We start from the raw sequence: 20,973 nt of genomic DNA on the forward strand, positions 1-20,973 counted from the left end.
AGAAAGCATCACTTACAGGTCACGAGATGTTTTGCACAGCCACAAGCACACTACCACTGCTAAAAAACCAGTAAAATTATTACCTATATTTCTTTGCTGTGAACTAAACTGCTAGTGAAGATGTGAGGGCATGTTTCAAGTGGCTGAAATGCTGTATGAAGTGACAAGGTGAAATAATTCATGGGTTAACACACTGCTGCTTTCCTAGTTATGTTTTGTTAACATTCTGTTGGATTTTATCATCGACTTTTAAGTTTTTCCTGAATGCCAACAGCGGAAGACAGCACTATCACCCGGTTCAGCTTAACACCAGCCTCTGAAAAAAGATCTCAGATGTATTTTTTTCTGCTGTTTATCAGAAAGGTTATTCCAGGATACATCTCTTGCACTGGGCAAAAGCCCAGCAGTTGCAGGCCCCATCTACTTAGTAGGTATCTTCAGCGTCCCGAGTCACCCTCACCATGGAAGGCCATGGTTCCTGGCTCAGTCCCAGGCTGACCTATTCAGGGGAAAATTAATCCTGCTTCAGAAGGCCAATGCTAAAATAAACTGGTGCTTGCTGGAAAGCGGAGAGGTGGCAGGGAAAGGGAGTCCATGTAAATGCATGCTTCTCATCCCCTGTGATAACTAACCTCCTCCCGCCCTCAGTACTACCTTTAAAGCTGAGAACAGCCTCCTCGGATGAGCAGTGCCCAGTAGGAGAAAGTGCACAGCTTCAGGGTAGTTTTCCTAAAAGCTGCATCAATGGGATCTCTTCTCTGGAAGTGAGAGTATTTTCGAAGTGGGAGAAGATGAAGATGAGAAAACAAGAGTGCTCTGCTTAAAGGTTTTTTAAATCTTGCTTTGCAGAGGTGAGAGGCAGAACAGGAGACAAAGTGTAAAATAATAAGTTGCTGGGAACCAGGGTCACTGCTGTCTCACAGTTTTTCAATGTTTTATCTCTTAGTTCCTGTGGATTATTACCAGTGAAAGAGAAAGCCTATAACTTCAGAACTGCTTCTCAAAAATGAAGCATGACATGGATGAAAATGCATGGAAGCCACAGAGACTCTTTTCAGTTATACGAAGATCTATCTATTGTATTTGAACTGTTACTTCTGACCCAAGTTACTGGTCTGTTCTGTCTACACTGTAACATCTGAAAGGAAAGGCAAATAATACAGAAGTAGCAGACTTGTAACCTTTTTGCCACTATGAGCCTAGAAGTAACTTAGAAGGTCTGGATAATTTACCCCAGTCTGACTATTTCAACACCGTTTCATGTCTGGATGATCGTTCCCATAGCATCCATTTCCCCTACTATATACTCAGGGCATCCCCTATCTTTATTTCCCTTTATAGCTGTATGGAAGGTAGAGAATAGATTCTTTTTTTCACTACTGCATTGCACTATAAATGAGAAATGAAATGGAACAAAAGGACAATTCTTCCTACAATGTTGACCTGTATGACACTTTTACACCATGTACTTGTTCCTATCTACCTATAATACAACTGTGTATCCTACACATATAATTTCAGGCAATGTAGCAATGTTAACAAAGTATCTTCTTTTCTTTCTTATGACTTAAAAGGATGTAATAAAAGTCTCTTTTCCCATGGGATATGAAACAAGCAGTCATTCTCTAGGAATGAAAGAACTACAGAATGGGGTTTTGTCAAGCTGAGGTAACATACCACATGATTATTCCCTGACTTCCACTTCCACACCTCTAATTTCTTCCCTTTCACATCCTATATAACAGCTCAGCTGGGTGAATTCAAATCCAAAAGATTTTCTGGAACTGGGACCTGAACTGGATCTTTTCCAGAGTGAGTTCTGAAGTAGTAAAATACCCCATCAAGGGACACAACAGATTTGACATCACTCACTATTCTAAATCAGTATTTGCTCTCTTCTTCAAGGGTACCACTTGCCTAGTTTGAGCATGAAGCTTTGAGTTGGACTTACAAGCCTTTGGCAGACACTGTATCCTATATAAAACAGGTTAGACTACAGAGACAGAATAGCATTTCTTGTCAGACCCATGGAGAGAAGCAGAAGCTATTTGCTTTTTCTTTGCTTTGCTGTTTCTTTCAGCTGTCCATCACCTGGCCATGCAGTCATCATGACTGTCCACAAGTCTGCAGCTGGCTGCAGTCATACCAGCAGTAGGGTCACAAACACTGCACATTCAGCTTGACAATGAGTTAGTCTTGCAATTTCAGTCTGTTACAGTGCAGCAGTTCTTTCCTGCATTCTCCTTAGTGATAGGGACACTAAGGGCATGAAAATGTCTTACTGACAGTCATCTATACAGGACTAATACTCTAGAACAACAGACATTTCAGTTCATTACACAAAATCCTTGTTTAAGTCAGTAAAAGTTGTGAAGATCAGATCAATGTAAACAAAAGAGTTCAGCAACACCACCCGTAGACAGAATAAAAATAAAATAAAATATGAGAATAAAAATACCATCAGCAAGAAAATTATTAACTAGTTCACAGAACAAAGACTAATCTAAAGTAAAATCCCAGAATGACAAACTCTGCAAGTTATCTGAAGATTGGAAGAGATGACAACTTGATCAGGAGCTACAAATACCAACACTGTTACTAAACTATTATGATTGGGTGTTTTGTCAGAAATAGCAGGTAGTAACCAGATAAATTACTTAAACTATTTCATTTACTTGAAATTTGTCAGCCTGAAACAATGGATTTTTAAAAGATAAAATATCCAAACCAATAAAATCACACACAGACACAACGTAGCAAATGGAACTCAGAAGATAACAAACAGCTTTAATTTTCTGACACTACAAACACTGCCACACAAATGATGATAAAAAAATAATTGAGCAAAGTTCAAGTACTTTCATTATCCAATTAAGACTGATATGAAAATAACATTAGAAGAGCAAACTTGAGTGAAACAGTGAGGGAAAACCCCCTAAATCTAGTTACGACATTCCCTCAGATACACTGATTTGCATCAACGTTGTATCACTAATTCAAAAGGGTAATTCCTGGTTTACATGAATGTGAAGAAAAAAGAGGTCTGCACAACTCTAGCAGGAAGCAGACAATTGCACAACATGCAAGAGCTACCAGAGAGATGCAAAGCTGAACACGGGAGCTATCACTTGAGGTACTGCAGGAATTATGCAAACAATGTTGCACTAGGGAAAGACGGTTAGGTGACCTGATAGATGTACTTTCAAGCCAAAAGATTTCCTGAGGAAGGGCATGCTGCAAACTTCAAGTCAGAAAAATATGTTTTAATATATTTGCTTTTTAATAACTTAGCTTTACTAAGCTTTGAAAACAAACCAGACCTATGTTCTCCTACTAAGATTTCCTTCCTCATTGTACTGCTTATGCTTACTGCCCAATTCTCCTGCCAAGCTCAATGTAGGCTCCTAAGCCAGATGATGCCAGTACCCAGCTAAAACAACCCACACCAGTATCTGCCCAAGACAAAACTCAAAACACACAGTCTTTCATTATTACTTATTGTCTTTATCCCTACCAACCCTGTTATTTCTCCACAACTCTCATCCTCATTTAGTCTCTTTGGGTTCTCTTACTGTCTTCCTTATGACAACAGACATAAACCAGCCTTAGCAAAAAAGAATTTACTACAACCTTACAACCCTAAAAATCTTTTCTGGAAAAAAAAAATCATATTTCTTCTTCACATCTTGTCAATACACTGTCTACCCATCACTGCCTATGCTGGGGGGGCAGCATGGTCTGACTGATGCCTTGTGCTCCCCCTTGTGCCTGCTGTCAGACTCACACTGCTGACTTAAAAAAAGCTTTTTAATTTTGTGTCTGGAAATAGGTTTCCCAGTGTCTTGGAAATGCAAATAAATAAGGGTCCACACTACTGTGTAAAAGCTGACATCCTGTAATGTTTCAAACGGGCTATTCAGACATCAAAGCACAAAGCAGTCAGTCACTAATCTCTTTTTAAAATGTAGATCTAGGTTATTATTTTTAGCTCAGAACTTTTAGTAATAAATTCCAGTGTCTTTATGCTGTGTCTGCAGTACAGAGCACACACAAACACAGCCTAGAAAGACAGGTAATCCTTCCCAAGCTGCAAAACTTAATGAAGGTGAGGCTTAAGAGCAGGCTTTCAATCATAGTATCACAGTATCACCAAGGTTGGAAGAGACCTCATAGATCATCAAGTCCAACCTGTTATCACAGAGCTCAAGGCTAGATGATTCAGAAAGAAAAGCTTGTATCTTCAGACCTGTTCTAACCATTTCTCTATGAAAGCATCAGCAACTATTCTGAATACAGAACATCAGAGTTCCTTCAGCTATTTTCAGTGACATGTCCAACTAGTGGGAATGCTTTTCCTCGAGTTTGCCAGTAGTGGTGGAGTTAGCAGTAAGTTCCTTATAGAATATATATGAATTCCTACAACAAATAGCATACAAAGCCTCACTATCATAGGCAGGAAATCCCTAAAACAGGCATTTGGAGTGAAAACCAAACAAATTAAGATAAATCTCAGAGCAGCAGACACATGTCCAGGTCCAGCCCCTCTTTTGTTAGAGCTGTTGTTTTGTTAAAACTGAGTATCTCCTGTAAATACACATCTGGTCTCAGACAGGAGAGCAGAAGCAGGAAAAGTGCCTATTCACTTTCTTTACACTGTTTTCTTTAAATACTGGCTAAAACAAAGGTGGTGGTGGAGAGGGAGGTAAAGGACCATTTCACGCAACACATGCCACTGCACTACCGTCTCACTCCAGGCCCTTCACTCTTCTCCTTCCCCAGTAACATCCCACTGCTGTTCTTGCATTTTTCACTCACCATACACCAGCCAGCGGGGCACCCACTGACCCCTGAGTGCACACACTGAGAAGACCTTAATAGTCTGGACAGTCAGGCAGCAGCTGTGAGCACCACATCACACAGGTCTGTGTGAAACCATCAGTAGAAGCCCTGAGACATTAAAAAGGATATTTACTTTCCTCTGAAAAGAGAAGACACCAGATCTGGTGAGCAAAGTAGGAGGGTAAGGTCAAGGGTACATATGTCAAATAATACTCCCCTCAACTCATAACCTAATTCTAGGGATCCCCTATGCTTCCTGCTTGCACCTGCTTTTGATCCTTGCTTGGGGGAAAGGTCTCTTCAGGGAAACTCTCTTCCCTTTTCTTAGATGCTGAGGGAAAGGTTTCCTCTACTCAAGATGGCCAAGGTGCAAAGGGTGCTCCAGGCACTTAAAGCTATTGTCCAATTCCCTGAGCTGAGGTTGATGAGAAGACCTTTAAACAGATCTAAAAGCAGCAGAGGCCAAGAGAATCAAATTTACAGTCTCATTGACTTGTACTAACAAACACGTCAGAGAAAAGAGATTTGCTGTCCTGAAGTGAATGTCTATTCATGGAATAGCCAATCTTTTAGAACCTACATTAAGATGAATTCTACTTCTACTACTGATACCATACATCAAATCAAAGCAGACCCATTATTCAATGTATTCCTCAGTACAACATCATCCTAGGAGCACTTCCTAATGTATTCTTAAGGTAAACTCCTAGCTATGCACACAGAACTTTCTGCACTGGATTTCACATATAACTACCCCATGCAACCAAGGCACTCAACAGTGAACCACATGCTCCCACCTGCTATGTGGGTCACCTAGACCAAACAGCTGGCAAACAGGGAAACTAGTGACAGAATCATGTAATCTTAATTCTAGACCTGAATGTTTCCCTAAGGACCAGACACTGAATGAAGGCTGATTTCACTGCATCCTTTACTCTTCTTTCACATCCCGAGCGTGCATTAAGTAACTTAAGCATGCCTGGGCATGTGCTTCCCAGAGTCCCTTCCCCCACTCCTTCAGAAGGGACTTCTGTGAGGGTCTGACCTTGCAGAGTTGAAATGAGGGTACGAGGCAGGCAGGCACATCGTCTCCTCTTTGGGAAAGCCACGACCTGGAGCATGATGGGGTATTTAAAGGTCTCTGCATCTGCAGATTCACACAGCGTACCAAGCATGAAGAGATCTTTTCATCCTTGTCTCAAGAGAGGGATAGCCCGTACCTGGTTACCAGTGCTCACGAGCATCGCATCACAGGACTACCTTCCAGGCTGAGTATCCTTAGAGGTCTTTGTGGCTAGGGCACACCACCCGTGTGAGGGTGTCCGCCCAGCATCCATGTTCTCCCCACCCTTCAGAGTGTGAATCTGTGTGCACGAAGTCAAAGCTCACAACACTCTGCCTCCTTTGAGCCGAACTCTGTCAACAGGTGGCTAGTCATCATATTCCGATTTCTCTGGGCAAACTCTCAGGCCCAGTTCCAGCCTCTGGCCTTCACGAAACAGTTAATATCGCCCGAGGTACTCCTGCCAGCTCTTCTAGTCGCCTCCTGTGCCTCCCGGGAGCTATTAATACAGCAGGCACATGCTCTGACATAGCGTTCCCCGGCAGCGACCAGATAACTTTAATTTGCCCTTTAAACGTCCCCAGGCCGCTGGCCCTCGCAGCTTCTCCACTCGGGAACATGGCGGCGCTGCCGCGCGTCCCCCAGTGGGGGCGGGCTTGGGGGGTCCCAGCCAATGGCTGTGCCCCGAGGGGGCGCCCCCGCCTATCGCGAGAGGCCGCCGGGTATAAGGGCAGCGGCGCGGGGCAGGGGGGCACTCAGCGGGCGGTGCGCGGGGGCGGCTGGGTGGGGAGGTGCGCGGCTCGTTGGCTCACTCCGGGTAGGGGGTGTCGGACCGGCTGCAAGCATGGGTGACCAAGCGCTCAGCTTCCTCAAGGACTTTTTGGCCGGTGGGATCGCTGCCGCCATCTCCAAGACTGCTGTCGCCCCCATCGAGAGAGTGAAGTTGTTGCTGCAGGTGAGGAGGCAGTGGGGGCTGCGGGTGACGGCGGCCCCGCTGTCAGCGGCGGCGGGAACGCGGCGGGGCTGCGCCACAGGTGGGTGCGGGCTCGGAGAGCCCCAGCCGTGGCTGGCGTGACTAAATATGGGAAGGAGTTGGGCCGGCTCCGGTTACGCGAGCGCTGCCCGAGCCCTTCTGCACCCTCTCGGGCAGTCGGAGCCGGGCCAGACGGTAGGGCAGGCCTTGTCCCTGCCATTCAACGGGTCGCTGTGCGGGGTCACCCCTGCAGTATTCCTCTCTCAACCCTTCCACCCCTTCGTCTTTCCTTCCTTACAGGTCCAGCATGCCAGCAAACAAATCACGGCAGATAAGCAGTACAAGGGCATCATGGACTGCATAGTCCGCATCCCCAAGGAGCAGGGCATCGCCTCCTTCTGGAGAGGCAACTTGGCCAATGTCATCCGGTACTTCCCCACCCAGGCCCTCAACTTTGCCTTCAAGGACAAGTACAAGCAGATCTTCCTCGGGGGAGTTGACAGGCACAAGCAGTTCTGGCGCTACTTTGCAGGCAACCTGGCATCCGGGGGTGCTGCAGGAGCTACCTCCCTCTGCTTCGTCTACCCACTGGATTTTGCCAGGACCCGGCTGGCAGCTGATGTGGGCAAAGGAGCCAGTGAGAGGGAGTTCACAGGGCTGGGCGACTGCATTGTCAAGATCTTCAAGTCTGATGGTTTAAAGGGCCTGTACCAAGGATTCAGTGTGTCTGTTCAGGGCATCATCATCTACAGAGCAGCCTACTTTGGGGTTTATGACACTGCCAAGGGTAAGAAGTGCATGGAGAAGTGACTGCAAGGGAAGATCCATTCAGTAGGGGCACCCTAGGGCATTTGGTGGCACAAGGACAGGCAGGGCTTGGCTCAGCACCAGTTCAGGGTGCTGACGCTTTAACATGCGCAAGTGTTTCTCACGTGTTCCTGCTTCCCTCAGCTTGCTGCTTTCAAGAGAAGCCTTGGATTTGCAGAGATTTTTCAGACATTTAACCTTTTTTTGCCATTATGCTTCTACCAATGGGCTCGTGTGGTAGCCTGTTACAGCTCATGGCACAGACCTGGGAGAGTTCTGTAGGCGGTAACCTTTTTGGTCAGGGAGCAGAAAGAGGGCTTAGATTCCCAAATCCAATGGTTCTATATAAACTTGTTTCACAGGTAGGACCTGTTAATAATCAAATATGAGTGAAGAGAGAGGCCATAGGCTTGAGCTGACTTCAGCAACTCCTGGGGTTCATGGGTGTCTTTGTTTTTTTTCCTTCCACAATCCTTTCCCCCTGTACTGACTCTGCTTATTTGTTCTTGGTGACAGGTATGTTGCCTGATCCAAAGAATGTGCATATTGTTGTGAGCTGGATGATTGCCCAGTCTGTCACTGCAGTAGCAGGGCTGGTTTCTTATCCTTTTGATACTGTGCGACGTCGAATGATGATGCAGTCTGGCAGAAAGGGAGGTAAGAATAAGTGTTTCTGTGTTCTGGCACTAGAAAGATTCTCTTTATGAAGACACTGATGGTAGATGCTTGGTATTTTTTCTTAGAGAAAACACATGAATTTAAATCCTTAAAATCATTGCAAAAGATAGATGGGAGAAACAATGCTGATTATTTCTGTCATGCTAACCTAGGAGTTTTGGAGTTGACTTGAGTTCCATGTAAAGAAATATTCATTAATTGATTACTTTTAAACTCTTGGCTATACTTTGCATATTCCTTGTTCTTTTAAATGCTGCAAATTGAAACAGACTTGCTGCATAACTTTGAGTTTTCTGACTTCTGTGTCTTTTTTTCCACAGCTGATATTATGTACAAGGGCACAATTGATTGCTGGAGGAAGATAGCCAAAGACGAAGGAACCAAAGCATTCTTCAAAGGTGCCTGGTCGAATGTTTTGAGAGGCATGGGTGGAGCTTTTGTATTAGTACTTTATGATGAAATCAAGAAATACGTCTGAAGCAACATTGTCATGTAGTTCAATTGTTCTCAATCAACTTTTTTTTTTTCCCAATATGCTGGTGTGATGTAGTGGACAACAAAATATTTCCTAGGGAAACAGAATAAAATGTAAGATCTCTATTTTAGGATGCATTAATCTAAAAATTGTCCACTGCATCATAGTTGTATTTTATATGAAAAGTTCTCCAACATTTGTATTGGAACCTATGTATATATAATAATTCAAATTTCAGGTAATTTTGTCTAGAGACAAGACTTAGGTGATCTACACCTACTTTAAAATCTAATGTGAACAGTTAATAGGTATTGCTAAAGATATCATTTACTGTAGTAAGTGATCTCTCTACCCAGCAATGTGATAAAACAACATGAAGTAAAACCTTGTTTTCTAAAGCTGTTACTTTTTGGTGATATAAATGAAAATTGTCTGAAAGTATAAACTATGCCAGAGCACCAGGCTGAGTTGCTAACTGTAGCCTCTTCACTCACAGATCTGAAAATCATGGGGTTCAACCCATAACCTGATATTTTTTTAACATCCACTCTAGAATATGAAAACTGTTTCAAATACTCCCTGTATCTTCATAAAGAAAGAAGTTGTTTACTGATGTTCAATTGAACTAAAACAAATAATGAAATAAATTAATATATTAATGAGTGTTTTCTTGTTTTTACTACACAGAACACACTTCATGTCCCAAGTACATATCCTTTAAGATGATGAGCTAATTGCACTATCAGTGTTTGTCTGGTACTGCTTAAACTTCTTGAATGTGTGTTGGTATTTCTTTATCAGAGCTTTAGACAGGTGGAGTGATACTGATTATTGATAGTCTTACAATAAAGAAGCCAAGTGGATTCAGTGAGAGGGTACTGAAGCCTGTTGTCCTACAGGTAAGCTATCTAGTCTTAGCTGCTGTGATAATTCTTTTCTGTTGGTCTTAGTGTCTTCATTTTGGTAGTGAAGTTATTACTGCTTTTCTTTTTTTCTCAAGTAAACCGGAACAGAACATGTTAGTTACTTTAATAGTTATATTTTCAACTACATTACTTAAGAGCCTGAGTTATTAATTACCAGTATGAGCAGAAGAAGCTTATACAGGGTTTTAAACTGTAGATGCTAATTAGGCAAAGAAGGGAAGGTGTCTGTTCAGTGGTTCAGTTTGACTACATAGCAAACACTGGTTATAGGTGTCTGCCTTGGAAAAGGGAAGGCCTAAGCAAATAATAGTAAAACAAGCTTTTGGTTCAGCTTTTGTGTATTCTACTTTGTATGTTTGGCTTCCAGTTACCCTTCTTCTATATTTGATTTGTCAGATGGAGGAAGTTCTAGCTGTCATTTAGCATCTTTGGCTGTCTGATACAGATGTAGACCAGCAGCTGTCTGAGGGCAGGTATAAGCTACTGCAACAGTATCTGAAAGCAGCATCTATCCACCTGAAGTGGAGCAGTGGGATAATTAATCCAAAAATAATGGTCTTACAAAGTTACATGGATACAAGTACTTTCTGATTAAAATTAGTGTCTGATTGGACTTGGCCCAATAGCAACTGGGAAAGAAGAGAGAGGAAACAACCTTACACATTTGCTCTGCTAGGTACCTAGTAACTAAGCAGGGTTGCAACCTGTTAAAGCAGAAGCTTGTGGTTGCTCTACTGTGTCGAGTACTTATTGCTGTAGTCTCAGTTAAAAGCTTTACCTGCCTGCTTTTGCCCTGCATAAGGAATTTGGGTATTGTGGAGATCTGAGTTGCCTACAAAAATACTGGAGACTACATAGTGTAGTAATAGTGGTACCAGGCACACTGTGCACCCTGTAGAGAGAAGTGGGATCCCCTCATTTTTGTTGCAAGCCTTGAACGTACAATACAGTAAGGAGGATTACAGCTTTTGTAGAGAGAGCCCAGAACAAAGATAATAGTTCTGGAAGTAACAGCTAGAAGGATCAGTGTCAAATCCTGTTTCATCTTGTCAAGGAGAGGTACCAGGAAACCTAGAAAAGCTTTCTTGACTGAGGTAGTTAGAACCATCCTGCCAAACTAAGAATTAGCAATCCCTGCTAGTAGCTGAAACAATATGGTTTTCACTATTTCAGTTCTGGAAGATAGAAATATTAAGAGATGTATCTGGAACCATGTCCCTCATTCAAGTGGAAATAACCCAATTCACTACTGAAGTCTTTGAGCAGGTAAACACCACAAAGATTGCATCTGATGCTGAGAGTACCTGGTTCTTAAGATATACCACTTCAATACAGAAGGAGCCTTTTTTCATCTCCCTACTCATTCTCTAGTTGCATTCTTGCCTGCATACAATGGTCATGACAGTGTAACTAGAAGGCTTAATACAAAGGACCTCACTGCCTTCATCTCCACCACAGTGAACATGCAGGCTATGCTCCAGAGAAAAGCACATGCTCTCACCTACCAGATGATTCAACATACATGCCAGGTTGGGAAAGCAAGTGATTATTTTGATGTGTTTGCCATGGGTAATAGAAAAATCATTGGGATAAAAATGTTGTGAGTTGTTTGACAGAAGGGTCTCAGGCTTTTTACAGGGGTTTACCCTGAAACTCAAGATGACAACCAAGAAAACATAATCCAGTCTAAAGTTTATGTACACCAGGGAAGACACCTAAATCCAATCCGCCCTTTGATTCAGGACAATCCAACAAACCCTTATCTGAGTGACAGGATGATGGCACAAAGGGCTCAGGATCTTCAGTGAAGACTGCAAAGAAACTGGTAAGGCTCCATCACAAAGGAAAGCCCACACATTCCACAGGAGAAACAGCCTTGTGCCGTTCTTCCAAGTTGGCTTTAGTCTCTTAGGATTCAGTAGTCTATGTGGGAAAATGTCCTTCAGTCACACATCTACACAGGGATACATCATCACTCCCCCTTCTTCCATGGTCAGTGATCTGAGCTAGAGCCTTCTTTAAGACACTCAGTATTGCAAAAACCCTACACAGCAGCACCCTATCTTAGAAGAAATGGAGTCCACAACGAGGCAGGGACAATTCCAGAGCAAAAATGATGGCATATCATACCAGTGAGGTCAATACGTCAGTGTTATCATCCAAACTGGCACTCTTGTCACTTCAGCAGGGGATTGGCTCCTACCTAGAACTCTGTTAAACCAATGTAGCAGTTCGTTTTAAGGAGGAAGTAAAGCTGCTTATTCTTTTGTTTGACATAGAACTTCTGGAGTGAAAACAACTCAGCCAACTAACCCACCTACCCACTCACACTAAAAAACCCAAATAACAACAAAAAACCCCACCCCAGATTATTACAAGTAGGGTATTTTGTTAGATAATCTCATCAAGATTTTTGTAACTTAAAACTGAGACATGTAAAAATGGCTTATTAAAAAAACAAACCACAAACTCAGGTATGAGCAAAGTGTATTGACTAAGTCATTACATTTTCCTCCACTGCACATAGCATGTAATATTTCTCCCATGACTTCCTTTGCATTTTAATACCACTTAAAAAATTCTAAAAGAAGGCACTACAATGACAACTAATGTTAAATATTTTATTTCTTATGATTTACAAAAAAGACATACAAAATTGACAGTCCTTCATAACAAAGTTAAATAAAGACAAAGTGGTTAAAAGTGATCCTTTTTGTTAATTCCTTCAGAGATAAAAGTATCATATGAACATTCAAAATTATTTAAACTGTGACCCTGATATTCACATTCAAGAACAAAAACAATCTTTAAGATAGTTAATAGTTTTAATTAGCACAACAGTACAAATAAATACAGCAGCACTAGTTCAAAAAATTAATTACAGTCCCTACCAATGAAGAATAATTGAAGCAACAATAACAAAAAAAAATCTCTTTGCCACAATGCTGGTAAAAGGTTAAAAGTTCAAATACTGTCCAACAGCTAAATTTGGCCCACAGGTCACCAGGTACAGAAGCTGCCAAACTATCACACAGGACCAAGTATACAGTTTGTTATAATGCAGAAAGCCAAAGGCCTCATGCAAGAATAAGCAAAGAAGAGTAAATGTTTCTCCTCACAGGGCAAAGACCCAGCATAACTGAATAGAGCTTTTTCTAGTTTATGCATTACATAAAGAGATTTCCTGTATCTCTCCTGGGAAGCAGCTGAGGAAGCAAGCAGAGTTCCACCAATATCCATGGACAGTGGCACCACGATTTATGCTGTTCATAAGACTGAAGTCCTACAAAACAAGCTTGCTGAAAGTTTGCCATTATGCATAGAAATAAAGCTTATCACCTACTATTTGCCATTACCAGTTTCCTTAAATGTGCTTCCCCTGTAAACAGATGTTGCCACTGAAGCTTATCAGACACTAGTACAAATATTTGGTATGAATTTCACATTAAAAAAAACACACGAAGAAGCATAACAAGATATTCTGGTTTCTACTGTGTTATTTGCTTTTTAAATCTTGGCTGGTAGTCACTCTCAAAATCAGATGTTCAGGTTTCCTGCAGCTCAAGCCTCTACCTCCCCATTGAGAAGGGCAAAAATCTGCAAAAGCAGGACCATAAAGTATTTCCCTTGCTTAGTGTTCTCTAGCTTGAGAAGTAATTGATACCTGGTCTCGTTGAGAGTGAACCTAAAACTGTTCACTTCCATTTTAATTCTTCAAATAGTATGAGATGCTTCTTTCCTACACAAAGGTCCCAATACAACTTCTGAAAATCTTTCAAATCCAGAACAGACACAGCTGAGTATGAAACAAACATTCCACACCTGGAATGCAAGGGTGACAGAATAACATCTTCAGCAGCCTCAGTATTCTAGTTAACCATGCTGGCATACACAATCTGCTCTTCACTCCACAATGCTGCAAAAAGATTCCTTCAGTCATAAGAACATGGCCTGCAAAGCTCAGAAGGCTTATTGAAACCCAAGATGAAAACCAAGGATGGTCTAGGAATTAAGCAGATGCTTGAATGCAATATTTTAAAATATTATTACAGATTTTCTTTACATCTTGCACCTACAGTGCTGCAGTTGTGTTCCATGTTATGGATACAAATTCCACTTATGATTTGAGAATAAAATAATATTTAAACAAATAAGTTAAATAGAAATTGCTAATTATTATCTTCCCTTTGGCAAATTCTTCTTGTCATAGAAAGCACTGACTGGAGAAGAAAGTATTAATTCAAAACCATTTTATAAGCAATTATATCATATGCAATACATTTTCATCACTGAACAATGCAGGAAATATTTGTGCACGTAGAATTTACAAAAGCACTCAAACCAGAAGTCTGAGGGTCATATCACACCGAGGCAGAGAATGCAGCACTTAGAGCCAAGCAGCACGAACATTAGTGGGTTTAGGTCTCTGTAGTGGCCCGCTGGCTGAATCAGACACAGGCTTTTCGTTCCTCTGGTTCACTGTACTTGGTACAGTGGATGCTCTTGAAGTGCCTCCTGTTAATACACACACACACACAAATATAAGAATGAGAATGTTTATGCTTGGTACAAGAGAAAACCTCATGCTGTACTAAGTACAGCAACATTCCTTTTACCACAGTTTAAAGAAAAGCAACACACAGCAAGCTGAACACAAATCCAAAGTGTTAGAAGTTGCTTGCAATGGTCAGGACAAAGAATTCAGGCCTATGCCACAGCACAGTGTTTCTTTAAATTGACATGTATGGTTCTATGGGAATACATCCTCTATTTCCAAGTATTACAAAGAGAAAACAAGACTAACCTCGCTAGATTTGCATACTCTGAATGAGAATGTGAACCTTCTTTGGTATTTTTGTGTTGGTGTTTGTTGGGATTTTGTTTTGTTATTTTCTTTCTTCCTTTCCACAAAAGGTATTGGCAAAATGAGAAACATTTATTTTTTTTACCCTCTTGGAAAGAAACTACAGACAAGCTAGTTTACAAATTTAGGATGGCAAACAAACAATTCATACAGTCATCATATTTTGGTATAATTAAAAAAATAATCACTTTAATGATTTCTGTGTGCTAAGTGGTCAACCTAAGGAAAACAAAGGAACTCCTGTGTACTTTCCAGGAAGTGCCTCATAATTCCGAATTGTAAAAGGACAAACATGCAAAAAAATGCATGAAACTGGAACTTCAAAGGACTTACTTGAAGGACTAAGGTGGCTGAAAGCAGATTTTCCTCTTCTTACAGACGGTGAAGAACTTAGATAACTCATCTGGCGTTGATAGTCCAACAACTGCTCAGAACGCCTCATACCAGCTGTTGGTTTCACAGCTTCCAATCTTTTCAGGAAAGCCTTCATGTTGAAGGAAAAAAAAAATCAAGAAAGAAAAAGGATGAACAAGAAGCTACAAAACAAACATTCACCAATTGTGTTGTTGTTTTGTTGTTTTCTTGTTGTTTTGTTGTTTTCCCCCCACCTAAACTGCATCCTACCCCTCCATCCTCAATTTTTAGGATGGCACAACATGAATTCCTCCACTGGTGAGCAGCACAGGCTAACCTGCTCACATTGAACTCTCCTTTAGTGTTAAAATGGGACACAAATAGTATCTACTCCTTCCATAGCACAAATTATATGTTGAGTATATCTTTAGTACCCCATAGCTCTCTATAGTAACGTGAAACAATACATCTGTTTGGTAGTAGTAAAGGTGGTGAAAAGGTGAGCTGTGCTCATCTGGATTTCCAGAAGGATGAGTTGGAAGTTTTTTTTAAGCTTTGCACACATGCTTTCACCATTTCACACTGCTCCACACTTCTCACAGAGAAAATGACTAACCTCAACTCAGTGAAAATAATGTCAAAAGGAAAGCACAAACACTCAGTGGACTCTATTTGTGTTAACCACAACATTATTTTAAGAGATTCCAGTTGAAATCGTTATAATTTCCTCTTGTTGAAATTAACCTTGGCAATCATGCAGCAAGCATTAAATTAGAACAGCTGCTTACATAGTATTTGTAAGATACAAACAGTTTCCCCATTCTGCATAGCTAGTTCTACTTAAACAGGATTGTTTAAGAAACTTCCATGGTTGGGCAAATTTGGAAGTACCCAGCTAAATGCAATTTACACTTAACTTCACTTTTTTAATATCTTTTGCCTCCAGAGCTTGCCTCACATAGATCTATACATTCCCTCCACTAACCAATTCCAGTTCATATGACAGACTACAAACATTTGGCAATGAGACAGACCCTGCTGGTCAGTAATGACATGTGTCCTATCAGTGAGACACAATGCAAAATGTCATCACACAAGTCTCCAAACTACTAAAAATACTTGTTAATAAGGATCTATCTAAGCATGCATCTATGCAAGAAGTCCAGAATCTGCCTGTATAGCCATTAAACTGCACTTTGTATAGAGTCATAGAATGGGCTGAGCTGGAAGGGACCTCCAAAGGTCAGCTAGTCCAACCCCCACTGCAGTCAGCAGGGACATCCTCAACTAGATCAGGTTGCCCAGAGACCTGTTGAACCTCACTTGGAATATCTCCAGGGACAGGGCCCCAACCACCTCCCTGGGCAACCTGTTCCAGTGTTTCTCCACCCTCACAGTAAAGAATCTGTTCCTAACACCCAATCTGAATCTGTTCTTCTGTAGTTTGAAGCCATTTCCCCTCAACCACAGGCCTTTGTAAACAGTGTCTCTCCAGCCTTCTTGTAGGCCCCCTTCAGGTACTGGAAGGCTGCTACTAGGTCTCTGCAGAGCCTCCTCTTCCCTCTGCTGAACAACCCCAGCTCCCCTGACCTGCCATTTTAGCAGAGCTGCTCCAACCCCCTGACCATTTTTGTAGACCTCCTCTGGATCCACTCTAACAGGTCCATGTCCTACACTGAGGACTCCAGACTTGGAAGCAGTACTCCAGGTGAGGTCTCACCAGAGCACAGTAAAGTGGCACAATCATCACTCTGGTATAAAATGATCATTCTTTCCCGGTCCCAAACCACTATTGATTTCTCTAATCTATATTTTATTAGGAACAAGAAAAAAACCACAGAATGTGACTTAGGAAATAACATAGTATTCACAGGATGTCAGTTGTCACTGCCTAACTGCAAAAGGAATCTATAAGCTCTGGAGCGCTTATGCATGGGCACTGGAAACCTGTGCAGAGTACACAAGAGAGAAAGGACAAGTGATTTTTGGCGCAGATGTATGTCACAAGTGCTTGCCTCAAGTGCCAGTCAGCTCATCAGCAAGTGGAAAGACATAAGTAAGCAAAAGTCAAAGGAAGGACTTCAGCTAGAAATAGCTCTTCACTAAAGCCAGTCACAGAACATGAAACGGTAGACCTGTTTCTAAATGTTACACCCGGTGTTTTACTCACAACTTCAACTGCATCTCCTAATACAACTGCAGACATTTAGACTTGCAAAGATTATTTACCTTCAACATTAAAACCAGAAGCTCTAAATACATTCAGTTGAATCACAAATGGATCAGGTAAACTGTAGAAGTGACTTTTCTGGGGGAGCTGAGCATGCTTTAGGTCTGTACTCCAACTAACAACCTCACAGAGCTTAACAAAGCAGTAATTTCAAACTTGACTCTGAACATTTACATACACCTGCTTGCTTCTACTTTAAAGACAACTTTCTGCTTTTATTTCTATGCCTGCATGTTGACAAGTATCAAGTCCCAGGTATTAAAACAAAAGGAGACTTCACTCAGTACTAAAATAGTAGTACATTCTGACAAGGTTAACATCAGCCTTCATACATCCCTGAGCTACATAAAGTACACACACAGGTTCTGTGGGTACAGAAGCGTTCCAAGACAATCTCTTGTACAGTGTAAGAGAATAATTCCTGTTGTTCCCTTGCCCTCTGCTGCAAATTGCCCCAAGCATGTAACTTACATGCTATTTGCAGTTGTGAATTTTGCACTTTGGAGAATGGCCTGCTGCACACAGAAATGAACTCATCACCACGCTTGTTATCACACATCAGCAGCAGCCCTGACCTCTGTGTGTAACACAGGAAATAGAAACATGAGAATGAGATTACTCCAATCCTACAATCTTGAGGTCTTTAATCAAGGAACCACCCTGTAAAATGGAGTAAGTACTTTGAATGAATGTTCCTTTTCAATTATAGACATAAACCTAATTCTTCCATTATGCTCTCCTTTTGAGAAATGGATTGAAGAACACTGCCACTCTCCTTGTTATTTTGAAGTGCTAAATCTCTGGGGAACACATCAATTCTGCACTACTGAAGCAGAAATTTTGTCACTGATCATAAATAAACAAAGAATCTGATCACATAATGTAATTCAGGAGTTCAGAACCAAATATATGTTAAAGATCAGATACAATGAATAAATGAAAAAAGACACTAATGACAGGAATGTCATTAGCTGCTCTGAATTCCTTTGTAACTCCTCACAGATCTTGAATCATATCATTGATGACCTCCCAACTTAGCAAAAGCCTCCCAAGGTTTTTATTATTTTAATCTTCTTTTACTTGATTAGAATACAGAGTTTACAATAAAATTAAAATACAGTAAAAAGAAGGAAAAAAGTAATCAGAGAAGTTTCTGCACAATCACCTTTTTGGAACAGGATATGCCTAGATTTCTATCTAAAACACATACTGTCAGTGACAGAAGAAAATGCCAGATTGCCAAAAACTGGAGAACAAAGGAAACCAACACTCTGTCAAAAGATTGCTGCTATACAATGAGCCAAGACAAATGCTGCTGCTTCAATCTTAAGCATACCCAGAGAGCACTAAAGCTAATTTTAATGCTGTCAGAAAAAGGAAATGGAAAAAAAAAAAGAAAGAAAAAAGCACACACTTTTCTGCAGCTATGCTGAAAGAGAGCTAAAATAAATAAATAAATAAATAAATAAAGGTGGCATTGAGTTCAGGGAGAAGAGAAGAAAATGTCACCTCTTTTTGTTTCACTTTAAGTGTATGAAGTTTCCAGTTCCAACTCTGAATCCTAACCAGCTGGCTCGTGTGCCTTGACAGCTGTTCAAACATATTTATATGCTCTTCAGAGACACACATGCAGAAATCCCACGGGCTAAGTCTCTAGAGGGTAAAGGAACCCAAGAAAGGTGGTTTATTTTTGAAGACCACCTCCTCCAAGCCGAAACTAGGTGTGTTCCCCTGAATAAAAAAAATCAGTTAGACGTGCCAGAAGACCTGCATGGCTGGACAAGGAGCTCCTGAAGGAACTCTCAGGGAAGAAAGAAATTTACAATTCATGGAAGAAGGGATTTGTCATTTGGGACAACTACAGAGAAGTTGTCGGAGCATGTAGCAAGGCAACAAGGAAGACCAAAGCCCTCTTGGAACTGAAACTGGCAAAGCAAAAGAGAAGAAGAGATTTTTCAAACATATCAGTAGGAAAAGAAGAATAGGGAATGTGTGGGGCCACTGCTGAATGAGGAGGCAGCTCTGATAATTGAGGATGCAGAGAAGGCAGAGCTGCTGAATGCCTTCTTTGCTTCAGTCTTTACACCTTAGGCTGAACTTCCCTATGTACTCCAGACCCTGGATGAAGGAGAGAAAGCCTGGAGGAGGGAATGCTCCCCACTGGTCAGTGCAGACTGGGTTAGTGATCAGTTACACAAATTGAACATTCACAAGTCCATGGGCCCTGATGTGATGCACCCAAGGATGCTGAGAGAACTGCCTGAGGTTATTGCTCTGCCACTCTCCATCATTTTTGCCAAAATCATGGCAGACAGGAGAGGTGCCTAAGGATTGGAGAGCCAACGTCACTCCAGCCTTCAAAAAGGGCAAGAAAGAGGTTCCAGGGAACTACAGAACAGTCAGCCTCACCTCCATCCCTGGAAAAATGATAGAGCAGTTCCTTCTGGAGGGCATCTCAAGGCACATGGAAGAGAAGAAGGTTATCAGGAGTAGTCAGCATGGATTTACCAAGCGAAAGTCATGCTTGACTAATCTGATAGCTTTCTATGATGACACAACTGAAGGGGCAGATTCCTTTCCATGCATAGAATTTATTTCTCTGGCTGCAGCATGACATGGCAGGCACAGTACAGCACAGGACTGAAGGATGTGGCTCAAGATAAGGTATAATCTTTGTATGTGGTGGCAGCCAGTTAAGGTGATGAGCAGAAGCACTCTCTTGTTCTTTTCTCTCCACCCAGTTACCACAACCTATCCGCACTATTGATTCAAATGAAGACGAATAGATATACATTCATTTACAGCAGTTCAGCAGTTCAGTAGTTGCATTGCCAAAGGGGTCCAGGTTTTCCAGCAAAACAAAGGCAGCCCAGACTGCAAGAAAAGGGAAACAGCTTCACTGAAGGATTTTTGTGCTGCTAGAGGCCATAATGACTAGCGCAAGTGACAAGGAGAAGCACCGATGACATCTGCAGCAAGATGACTTGGTGTGGTAGTTTGAGGAATCAAGTAGTTAAAGATAGCCCTTGCAGAGAAACACAGCAAGTGATTTTGTGTGTGTGTGTGTAAGGATGACTGTATTGGAATAAGAGTTGGATCTGTGGGAGCTTAGGGTACATTTTGGGAGAGAACATGGTGGGGGAATGAACAACCTGGAGTGTTATGTGCAGTGAGTCAGAAGAGGGTAGGAAGAACACATGAGGAATCATGGGGAGATAAAACATCCACAGAAAGAGAACATCCTTGATCTCAGTTTTGAGAACTGCTGTTCCAGACTTGCCGAGATCTTCCAGTGTGAACTCGAAAGGTCACTTGCTCCCTAAGAACTTGGCTGAACACAGTGGCTTGGCTCACTGAGGTAATCTAACACCTAAATTGTAGTTAGAATTAATGAAAGTGACAAAAAAAGCCCCCTCAACAAAAACCCAACAGAGAGATATGAATTAGCTCTAAGTTTAGACAAAGTGGCTGAAGAATGTTGTGATGGCTACAAGTCTGTATTCAAAGGTCCCCAGATACTTATCCGTATATACTGGTATACAAGTTTTGTATCATACAATAAACACTGAAAGTTTAAATGGTGCATACTGTCCAGTCTATGAAGTTGAGAATCTTACTTATATTGGCAGAATAATTATTAACAAGTCATTACCAGGACACATATGTGCAGACATGGGAAAACAGTAACACATCGGTCATGCTCATGTCCCTTTCCAGAGGACAGGAAACAGGATTGAAAGTAACTTCAATCACAAGAGAAGAAT

The 20,973-nt window shown here is 41.6% G+C and overlaps 2 protein-coding genes across 2 annotated transcripts in view; one reads left to right on the forward strand and one right to left on the reverse strand.

Annotated features, from left to right (window-relative positions):
• Positions 1 to 6,682: 6,682 nt before the first annotated feature.
• SLC25A4 (solute carrier family 25 member 4) lies at positions 6,683 to 9,494 on the forward strand. The gene is made up of 4 exons (XM_064148980.1): positions 6,683 to 6,857; positions 7,176 to 7,662; positions 8,199 to 8,339; positions 8,681 to 9,494. Exons 1-4 carry the CDS (start codon positions 6,747 to 6,749, stop codon positions 8,836 to 8,838), a joined length of 897 nt encoding a protein of 298 aa, XP_064005050.1. The 5' UTR covers positions 6,683 to 6,746; the 3' UTR covers positions 8,839 to 9,494.
• Positions 9,495 to 12,368: 2,874 nt separating this feature from the next.
• Positions 12,369 to 20,973, reverse strand: part of CFAP97 (cilia and flagella associated protein 97) — a 32,126-nt gene continuing 23,521 nt past the window's right edge. The window contains exons 5-6 of the mRNA XM_064148979.1: positions 14,959 to 15,109; positions 12,369 to 14,276 (exon numbers count right to left, since the gene is read on the reverse strand). Coding sequence (XP_064005049.1) covers positions 14,149 to 14,276; positions 14,959 to 15,109 — 279 coding nt within the window. The 3' untranslated portion in view covers positions 12,369 to 14,148. The remainder of the gene's footprint in view (positions 14,277 to 14,958; positions 15,110 to 20,973) is intronic.

This window comes from Pogoniulus pusillus, chromosome 9 (assembly GCF_015220805.1).
Source record: "Pogoniulus pusillus isolate bPogPus1 chromosome 9, bPogPus1.pri, whole genome shotgun sequence".
Classification (NCBI taxonomy): domain Eukaryota; kingdom Metazoa; phylum Chordata; class Aves; order Piciformes; family Lybiidae; genus Pogoniulus; species Pogoniulus pusillus.

Bases quoted from the DNA above. Each gene is read 5' to 3' on its own strand.
- SLC25A4 (XM_064148980.1), top strand. From the start codon at position 6,747: ATGGGTGACCAAGCGCTCAGCTTCCTCAAGGACTTTTTGGCCGGTGGG. The intron at 6,858-7,175 runs GTGAGGAGGCAG...CCTTCCTTACAG, and splicing joins GAGTGAAGTTGTTGCTGCAG to GTCCAGCATGCCAGCAAACA. The intron at 8,340-8,680 runs GTAAGAATAAGT...TTTTTTCCACAG, and splicing joins GCAGTCTGGCAGAAAGGGAG to CTGATATTATGTACAAGGGC.